Source organism: Schistocerca serialis, chromosome 1, assembly GCF_023864345.2.
Source record: "Schistocerca serialis cubense isolate TAMUIC-IGC-003099 chromosome 1, iqSchSeri2.2, whole genome shotgun sequence".
NCBI lineage: Eukaryota > Metazoa > Arthropoda > Insecta > Orthoptera > Acrididae > Schistocerca > Schistocerca serialis.
In genome coordinates, this window is record NC_064638.1 from 108,441,497 (window position 1) to 108,451,746 (window position 10,250).

At 41.2% G+C, this 10,250-nt stretch overlaps 1 protein-coding gene across 1 annotated transcript; it reads right to left on the reverse strand.

Moving 5' to 3' along the window:
- Window positions 1-1,074: 1,074 nt before the first annotated feature.
- On the reverse strand, window positions 1,075-1,647 carry LOC126435470 (gustatory receptor 23a-like). Its single transcript, XM_050090467.1, has one exon. The coding sequence runs from the start codon at window positions 1,645-1,647 to the stop codon at window positions 1,075-1,077; it is 573 nt and encodes a 190-aa protein (XP_049946424.1).
- Between the last annotated feature and the right edge of the window lie 8,603 nt (window positions 1,648-10,250).

Consider the following 10,250-nt stretch of genomic DNA (forward strand, 5'->3'; position numbering starts at 1 on the left):
CTTGACTCAGGAACCGTCACGACAGTACTGAGAACAAAAGAGACTCACTTAAAGTGGACATATTATGTGGCATTTCTCATGAAAAAGTGTATGGTATCTTCTTTTCTGAAGCAAACATAGGGTCTGAAATGATTTATCTTCACATGCTGCAGAACTGGCTTTTTCCACAACTTCTGGAGGGCTCCGATGACTTCATTTTCGAACAGGGTAAACCTCTATCACACTGATACAACAAACTACGTGAATTTCTCAATGACACTCCTATACAACACTGGACAGGACGCGCAGGACTCCTAGACAGTGCCCTGCATTCTTGGCTTCCATTTATCTATGCCTTTAACTCGTGACATGGAAGAAGGGAACAATAAAATAACAGCCCCCATAACTTTTCTATTAGCAGGTACATTACGTACAGTTTCTATTTGACACACAGAGCATTTGTAATAGTGTAGGTAAATCTTTAATGTTTTGTGAGTATTATGCAATTCATCGCACGTCTGTAGTACGTTTTTATCAGTAAACATGGAGTTCTGAAATCAAGTTAATCTTTTTAAAACACCGTATATTATGTCTTGGCTCTAGGCATCAGACCTCAGATCACCTGTCTAATGTGATATACAGTGGAAGTAAGTTTTAGTAGCAATAGATGACAGAGAACCAGACTGAAGTAGTAACTTATATTGGAGCTCTACTACATCCTCTTAGTATGGACAGGTAACTAATTGATTGCAGGAGAATGCATTCTAGTATTTACCTCGTGTGACTCAAGGGAAACAAGTTAGAGCTCTATTTATTATCAATTCTGTAGGTAGAAAGAAAATAATTACACAGATTAGATGCAAAATGTTTAGGAACCCATTTATTGGGTTTTGCTTTTTAGATGCACATACCTCACAATCTTCTGGATTGTACAAACACCACGAGTAATTGAGAAATAACCTATACTTACCATGCAGCTGTTAAGTAGTCTGACGCTGATTTTATGTTTACGAGATGATGTTTTCAGCAGTGAGAGCTTCCGTACATTGCACTGCTAGAAGGAGAGATATTCTAGCAAAGACCACACGTAGTACTTTACTTATGAAATTGAACAAGTATCACGAGATAAGTGACTGCAGCACTAACAGTAGTTGCGAAGGTCTGGAGGTTGATGTGACAAAACCCCATGGCGGAAACTCGTAATCTGTCCACAGGAAGTTGCAGAACATCGAGTGCTGGCCCGGGACGCAGCAGGGGCTGCAGCCTCGACAGCAATAGGCCAGCTCTGTCGGTGCGCTCAGCCGCGGAGGAACACACCCAGCAGACCAACAGATGGCGACACAGAACGGTAGTCAGGGCATACATGTTCACGACTACTTCCACACTCTTGTCTGCTTGTGGTGTCAGGACTATGAGCCAATAGGCAGAGCAAGTCATGACGACGAAATCCCCCAAGACGGCCAGTAGCAGTGCGGGTCCGAAGTGGAGGCTGCAGAGGCGGGCGCAGCGGTGGAGGGCCATCCTGGCTCGCTGCAGCCGCCGCACCTCCGCCCCCGCCACCTGCGCCGCACCCGGCTGTCCTGCGCGCGTCGCCAGTTCTTCCAGCTCAGCCTCGCTGCCCGCCGGTGGCCGGGTACTCCTTAGCAGCTGACCACAGACGACGCCCATCCTCTGTCGCAGTACCAGCACAACGGCGAAGAACTGAACTCGCCAGACCGTGACAAAGCCTTGTAGGCATAGAAAGATGGTCGCTAACGGATCACGTAAGAACAAATAGGCTCCTAGTACGCTAACTGGTGTGACAACCCAGACAAGCACTGTAATGAAAAGCAAAATTGCTCTCTGTCGCGTTTTGCTGTATATTTCCGTACTGTAAGTGGGATCTCGCATGGCGAGCAATGCATCTACCTGTTGCAACAATTCCGTGATCCTACTAAGAAAGTCGTATCCAGTACACAGAGATCTGCATAAAATTGTAGCTGGCTCCAAAACAGTCAGTAAAAGAAAGGACACAATTACAAAACGTAGTGTCATAAGGAGCTGCGGATTTATTAGGATTAACTGCATTACTAAATAACCGCAGTAAAGACCAGAGGCAGTGATACAGATAAGCCAAATCAAACATATGACGTAACTGGTGAGTCTCTTTAATGTCACTCTGAAAGCACAGGAAGCAAAATTTTTGCTGTCGCTCATGACGGGAACCAAACCAAAGATTTGAAACATAAGATACAAGGCTCTCACTGCTCTTTCGAAGCTATGACCACTCATTTGAGAAACAAAACTGTATGTTCTGCTCATTATTCAACTAGCTACAGTTGTGTAACCGAACAGCTCTCACGACTGAGCTACCACCTAGTTTTCAGACAGGGCACGTTTTGACAGTTCCAATTTTGTTGATGGGATAGCGATCGAAAGGCAATTTCACGAAAACGAGTAAAGAGTCATTAACACTAATGAGTCGTTAACTTGAGAGGCTAAGGCCAGAAACATTTCGATCCCTCTGTAATCCTGTGGAAGGTATTTTTTTTTTTTAGAACTATGTTACAGTCAGTAATATCGTAAGTGTGGTGTCACCGCCAGACACCACACCTGCTAGGTGGTAGCTTAAATCGGCCGCGGTCCATTTAGTACATGTCGGACCCGCGTGTCACCACTGTGTAATCGCAGACCTAGCGCCACCACCAAGGCAGGTCTCGTGATACGAGAGAGCACTCGCCCCAGTTGTACGAGAACCTAGCTACCGACCAGATGTACGAAGCCTTTCTCTCTCATTAGCCGAGAGACAGAATAGCCATCAGCTAAGTTAATGGCTACGAACTAGCAAGGCGCCATTAGCCATACAGTGATTGTACTTAAAGTCTCCTGTGTATCGTCAAGATCGATGTACCTCAATGATTGAGTAAAGTTAAGTATTAAACCTGCTCCGTACTTTTCTTCCTAACATTAATTACGTATCCTGTTCCAGTACTTCACGCCCGTCTGCGTTAGTCTAGCTTGCCTTTTCAGCCATCTCAACTTCACGGTGTCGGCCCAGATACCGACACAACAGTAAGATCTGTATTAATGTGATACACATGTATCACTGAAAATTTAGGGAATACTATAATAGAAATTTATAAATTTCTAAGCCGATAAATTAACGTAGGACTTAAAATACGGTTTGCAATGACAAATAGATTGGTTCATGAGAAAGACTACTGCTGTGTCTGATAGGTAGTTTGGCTGTAGATAGTTACTGCTACCCGTGAAAGGTCAGGAAGGATCACCAATGCTGTATGATGGAAGAAAAGAAGTCTTTTCAATTATCTGCGACTAAGATGCACTTACACGCAAAAATTTTCTGTCTACATCACACTTTATTTTTTAGAATTGAAATTTATACATTTTTCTTGACTTGAGCTGGTGTTTCGTCTGGAGGTATTACACCTGCCTTACATATCTTGCACACCAAGTGAAATTGTTTTGTTATCCCTGGTTCTTCAAGGGTTCTCAATAACTCTGAAGGAATGTCGTCTACCCTAGGGGCTTTTTTTCCATTTAGGTCTTTAATTGCTTTCTCAAATTCTTCTTTCAGTATCATATCTCTTAAGTCATCTTCACTTACTTGCACTTCTATTTCTATAGCATTGTCCTCCAGTTTGTTTTCCTTTTATGGACGCAATATGTGTTCCTTCCATCTTTCAACTTTCTTGCACGGCGAGTTTCATCTGTATCTATCAGTGAGAAGTTAATATAATCTTCAAGGACACTAAAACAACACGACTAAAAACTAGTAAATGTATGCAGTATGAAGCAGTGTAAAACCAGTTTTGACTTTAGCTTTCCTCAGTCCACAGACTGGTTCGACGCAGCTCTCCAGTCCAGTTTAATTTGTGGATCCCTTACATTTATGAATAACTACTGCAACCCAAAACAATTTTAACCTACTTGTTGTGTTCATATCTTGGTCCGCCACTACAATTCATATCTCCCCACTTCCGTCCTTAAACAAACTGACTACTTCTTCATGCCTCAGGATATGCCCCACCAACCATCCCTTCTTTTAGTGAAGTTGTGCGCTTCTTTTAGTGAAGTTGTGCGCTAAGTTTCTTTTCTTCATGACGACTTATCTCCGGGAGACTAACGTCGCTACAGCCACGTAACGTAACCTCGCGTGGGAGTTGTGTCCTTTTATCCGATGCACTACAGCTCGTTTATTGTGAAACGTCCCCTTTGAACAATTATACATGACTGTCCTTAAACTGACTCACAATAGTTTTTTAGCGCAACGCAATCTGACTTTCAAAAATCCCTACAAAAGAATGGCCCTGACTAACATTAACCTATACGTTTTACAAATCACTTACCTTATTTTTGACCTACCGAATTCAGATTTTTCTAAGTTAACTGTAATTCCAGATTCTGCAAAAATACGTAACAAACTGTTGAGGATGCGATTATGTTGTTCCCATGAAGCTTCTGCTATTAGAATATCGTCCACGTATAAGGTGATGTGACGTTTTAAGAACTCAGGTAATATGGAATTTAGCCCGCGAATGAATGCTGCCGAAGAAATGTTCAAACCAAAAGGAAGTTTCCGAAACTGATAACAAACGCCGAAACAAAGGAAAGCTGTGTATTTTCTACATTCTGGATGAAGTTCGATCTGATAAAAGCTGGATGAGATCAATGGAAGACAACACTTTTACACCATTAAAATTTTGAAGAAGTTCTTCCAACGTTTGCGACCTGTCTGTTTCAGGAACAATGATGGTATTGATTTGTCTCGAATCTAAGACAAGCCTGATCGATCCATTTTTCTTCTCAACAACATGTAATGGATTGTTGTATGAGCTTACTGCAGGCTCAATAATGCCCTCGTCAAGCATAGATTGTATTTCTGTTCTAACACGGTCCCTATAATGTGCTGGTATTATGTATGGTCTAACACAAAATTTAGTATGCTCACGAACACGAAATTGGTATTGAAATCCCTTGATTGTTCCTGTTTTGTGAGTAAAAACTGTGGAATGTGCTTATAAAATCTCAAAAAGGTCCTGCCTATCAGTGTCATTACAATTCACAATTGTTTAAATTTTATTCTGAATTAACTCATTAATTTCAAATATGCCGTCGATATCAGCCCTGTCAGTACTTGCAGAGTGATTGTTAGTGTCAAGTTCCGTCGAAAATTCCGAACTGTTGTCTAACAGGAGGTAAAGCCGATTAATTTCTTCGTCATGGTTTGAGAGCCAATCTTCAAATTTCAAAGCTATTGACTTACCTTCTTTCTCTAAACTTATTTCAACATCGTGAAAGTTTAAGATTGCTTTGTATTCATTCAAAAAGTCTACTCCCAATATAATTTCCGTCGACAATAATGGAACAATAAGAAAGTTCATAGAGAAGCTATGGCTTTGACAAAAGAATTCTAAGTTGGTTTGTTGGCGTACATCTACACTTTTTCCAATGATTGCACCTTGTAATTTAATCTTACGTAACGGAAGTGTGGGGCAATCGTTCGATTTGTTGCATTTGCTAAAAGCTGTTTCACTAATTACTGAAATGGGACTGCCAGAGTCAAGTACTGCCGTAAATTTTACGTCATTTACAGTAATGTGAATCACAGGATATGCAATGTTGTTAAGTTTTACGTCGTGTTCCTGGAGTAAGATGTCCCTAATGTCTTCCATTTTTACGTAATTACTAGCTACGGCAGCTGCTTCGTCAGTTTCATACGTACGTTTTGTGGCTGCCAGCGGTATGAGTCATTGCCTATTGTCTCTTTGTTGGCGCGCGTCGTTATTGGGATTTGGAGACCTAATTTCTTCAAATTCACCTTGTCGAGAGTGCCCTGCTCTGTTTGAATCCCGCCAGTTCTGATGGAATTCAGGTCTGTCGTTTTGTCAGTAGTTTCTGTAGTTTCTTTCTTGTCGGTTAAGTGGTGGAGAATTTCTCCCTGAATTATCACTGCACGGTGGACCGTTGCATCTGAAGTTATTCTGTCTCCCGTGATAATAATTATTTTGGTTCCCATATTGTCTGTTTCTCTGATTGTCTCTGTGATAGTCATTACCGCGGAGAGGTGATCTTTCCCAGTAATTATTGCTACTCTGCCAGTGGTTGTCATTCGGGTGGTGTCTGTTTTGGTCACGATTTACGTTATAAGAATAGCCTTGTCGTGTATTATTTCTGTCATCGCGGAATTGTGACAGATGTGACCTGTAATTGTTGTGCTCCGGTTTTCGCGTTCCGCGATTGTCAGTGTCAATTTCCAGTTCTTGTAACAGTCCTTGAAAAGCTTCAATGTCGTCTTTGCAATGTCCTGCTAAAATAATATGCCGTAAATGTTCAGGTAATTTGATTAAGTAAATGCGGATGAGTTCTGAGGCGCTGTATGGGTTTGAAAGATACTGATTCTTATGCAACATGTCTTCAAAATATTTCATAAGACTGGAAAATTCATATTGTTCGAAACGTTTCATCATTATGATGCTATGTTTTACTCAGTCTTGTGTAGCTTGAGACCAATACGCTGAGAGGAAGGCATGATAAAATTCTCCTTCACTGTGACAATCGTGAATGACCGATCGCATTCTTACAGCTGGTTCATTCTCCAAGTAGCCACACATAAATTCTAACCTGTGCTCCAATGACCAGTTGGGAGGAAAACATTGAGAGAATTGATGGAGCCACGCTTGTGGATGAATGTCGTTGGCAGAATTCTTAAACGTTTTGAATTTACGTGTAGTAATGAACAGCTTATAGTCAAAATCATCGTGTCGGCGAGTAGCATATCGGTCATTGTTACGTCGTGTCGGCGGTTCCATCTCAAAGTCCAATGCGTCTTGCCAATTTCTTTCATAATTTCCGAAATGTCCTGTGTTATTATTTTGTGGTTGTTCCGTATTTCTATGTCCCTCTTCCCATACTGGAGCGTGAGTGTCCTCTGAAATATGTAATTCTTGTATTACCTGCGTCAACTGATCTTGTACTTCTCGGTTTTCTCTTTTGTACTGTGTATTGATTTGATTTTGATTTTGTTTGAATTTTCTAATTTGTTCATACTCTTCTGTGTCAGTGAAGGCTACAGGTATTGTGTCATTCAGATCATCATCTACCTTTGTAGATAAGTTAGTGACCTGATCCGAAAGTTCGGCTACTTTCTCCGATAGTGAACACATTTCCTCAGTGTGTTTCTCTGAACCAAGTTTCAGAGTGTCCATTTGTGTTGAAATCGAATCTACTGTGTCCTTCAAGTTTTCCTGAGATTTTGCAAGCTGCGTAACCGAATCGGTAGATGCAACTGAGTCAATTTTAGCCCACAAGGTCTCATGATTTTCATGAACAATGGTTTGCAGTTCTTTTATGGCTGCTTCGTGATTCTGTAATGCATTTTCATGCCGCGAAAAAATAAGTTGAAAATGCTCACAAATTTGTGTTTTTACGTCATTACAGACTTTTTGACTTTTCGATTCAATGTTATGTAACTCAGTAGTTAAATCTTCACGTGTTTGTTCAAGTGTGGTGTCTAACTTTTGAAGATTTTGTTCCATTGTGTCTAACTTTTTAAGATTTTGTTCCACTGTGTCTAACTTTTTAAGATTTTGTTCCACTGTGTCTAACTTTTAAAGATTTTGTTCCATTGTGTCTAACTGTTGCTGTGTTTGTCTCTGGTGTTGTTCCATTGTGTCTAACTTTTGAAGATTTTGTCCCCTTTGTCTCTGATTTTGTTCCATTTGTTGCATTAATTGCAATAATAATGTATTAGTGTCTGGAATCTGTTTCTCTATGCTTTTTTGCAGTGCATTTTCACCGGCAACATTCACATTTTGACAAGCAGAAAATGTGTCTTGACTCATTTGAGAAAACGGTGAGGACCGAAAACCTAAGTCTACAGTATTTGTAGTATTGTGTTCTGTCATTTCGGATTCCTGAGGCGAGCTGTTGCCGACCGATCGATCGATATTGCTTTCCTGTTCACTACCTGTTTCACTGTCTACACCATTATTTGCCGCCCGCTCCATTTCCCTATGCACAATTACCAAATTACTACTTTGAACATTAGTTAATTCATTACTCGGTGGTGCTAACATACTGCTTTCGTCTTCACTGTCATTTCTCAGTTTACTTTGGAGCCTAGTATTACGTTTTTCACACGCCATTATTGTCACAATATTTCACACGATAACACAAAAAAACACAATTTGAAGAGCAACAATAAGAGAACACATTAACATAGCACTGAAAATAATATCTCGTTAATTGCAAGCGCAGCAGCGAAATACTTGGTGCAAATCTACATGCATGCCACACCTGTTTTACTGTACAACAATGAAAGACTGCAACTACAAAGGAGATTCTCTCTACAATTACGCGCTAGCAATAAACAAAATCTACACTAATTACACAAACTACAAGAAAAAATCAGAAGATTCCAGTGAGGTATCCTCGGCTAAGGGTCGACATATGAAACGTCCCCTTTGAACAATTAAACATGACTGTGCTTAAACTGACACACAATTTTTTTAGCGCAACGCACTTTCAGAAATCCCTACAAAAGAATGGTCCTTACTAACATTAACCTGTACCTTTCACAAATCACTTACCTCACAAAAATCTTCGTTACTCAAGCTACTGCAATACAGCGAGCGCCACTATTGCCAGCTAAATAAAAGATTCAAACCACGGAAGGCACTAAGTACTGATAGGCATAGTTAGCAAATGAAAGATTTTAATAGAGAACAAACAATGTATTTACCTTAATAGTCATCAAAAGTCATAATATATACAGCAGTTCATGATATCCATTTTTACAAATTTCAAAACTCCGCCATTTCTCTACCCACGTCCACCACTGCTGGCGGCTCACCTCCAACTGCGCAACGCTACGCGCTGTTAACATCCAGCTGCCGCTGCCCAACACTACAATGGCAGACAACAATGCTAACTAGCCACAGACTGCACACAGCACAGCCAGTGAATTTCATACAGAGCGCTACGTAACGTTGCCAATAAGAAAACATAAACAGCCTACTTACAATTGTAACCCGTAAACACTCACATTCACGATACGACTAAAAAATTTCGTCCCAATAGACTACTACGTGCTTCAAGAAAACACCTCTCTGGGGGACTAACGTCGCTACATTCACCTAATGGAACCTCACCTGGGAGATGTGTAGCTTTCTTCTCATGCAACACAGGTGTTTAATTGTAACCCTGGCATTTTCACACTCACGATTCGATACAAAAATTGCGTCGCAATTGAGTACTGCAGCCTTCATGACAACGTCTCTCTGGAAAACTAACGTCACTACTGTCACCTTACGGAACCTCGTCTGGGAGTTGTGTAGCTTTTTTTCGATGTACTACATGTCGTTTATTGTAACCCTTAGATCCTCACATTGACGATACAACACAAAAAGTGCGCCGCGATTGACTACTACGGGCTTCATGACGACTTCTCTCCGGGACACCAACGTCGCTACATTCATCAGACGGAACCTCACCTGGGAGGTGTGAAGCTTTTCTCCGATGAGCTACAAGTCCTTTATTGTAACTCTGGGATTTTCATATTGACGAATCGACCTCACAATTGCGTCCTAATTGACTACTACGCGCATCATGACGACTTCTCTCACGGACAATAACATGTCTGTAGTCACCTAACGTAACCTCGCCTAGGAGTAGTGTAGCTTTCTTCCGATGCTCTACAGTTCGTTCATTCTAACCCTTGGATCCTCACATTGATGATACGATACAAACATTGCGTCGTAATTGAGTACTGCAGCCTTCATGAGCACTACTCTCTGGAAAACTAACGTCGCTACTGTCACCTTACGGAACCTCGTCTGGGAGTTGTGTAGCTTTTTTCCGATGCACTACAGGTCGTTCATTGTAACCCTTGGATGTCCTAATTGACGATACGAAACAAAAAGTGCGTCGCGATTGACTGCTACGCGCTTCATGATGATTTCTCTCTGGGAGACTAACGCCCTACTTTAATGTAACAGAACCTCACCTGGGAGTTGTGAAGCATTTTTCCGATGCGCTACAGTTCTTTTATTGTAACTCTGGGATTTTCACATTGACGGTATGACACAAAAATTGCGTCACGATTGATTCCTACGCGGATCATGACGACTTCTCTCATTGACACTAACGTGTCTGTAGTCACCTAACGTAACCTCGCCCAGAAGTTGTGTGGATTTTTTCCGATGCACTACAGGTCGTTCATTGTAACCCTTGGATCCTCACACTGAAGAAACGACACAAAAATTGCGTCG

What these genes read in the sequence shown, in the direction of transcription:
- LOC126435470 (XM_050090467.1), bottom strand. Translation starts at nt 1,647, where the DNA reads ATGGGCGTCGTCTGTGGTCAGCTGCTAAGGAGTACCCGGCCACCGGCG.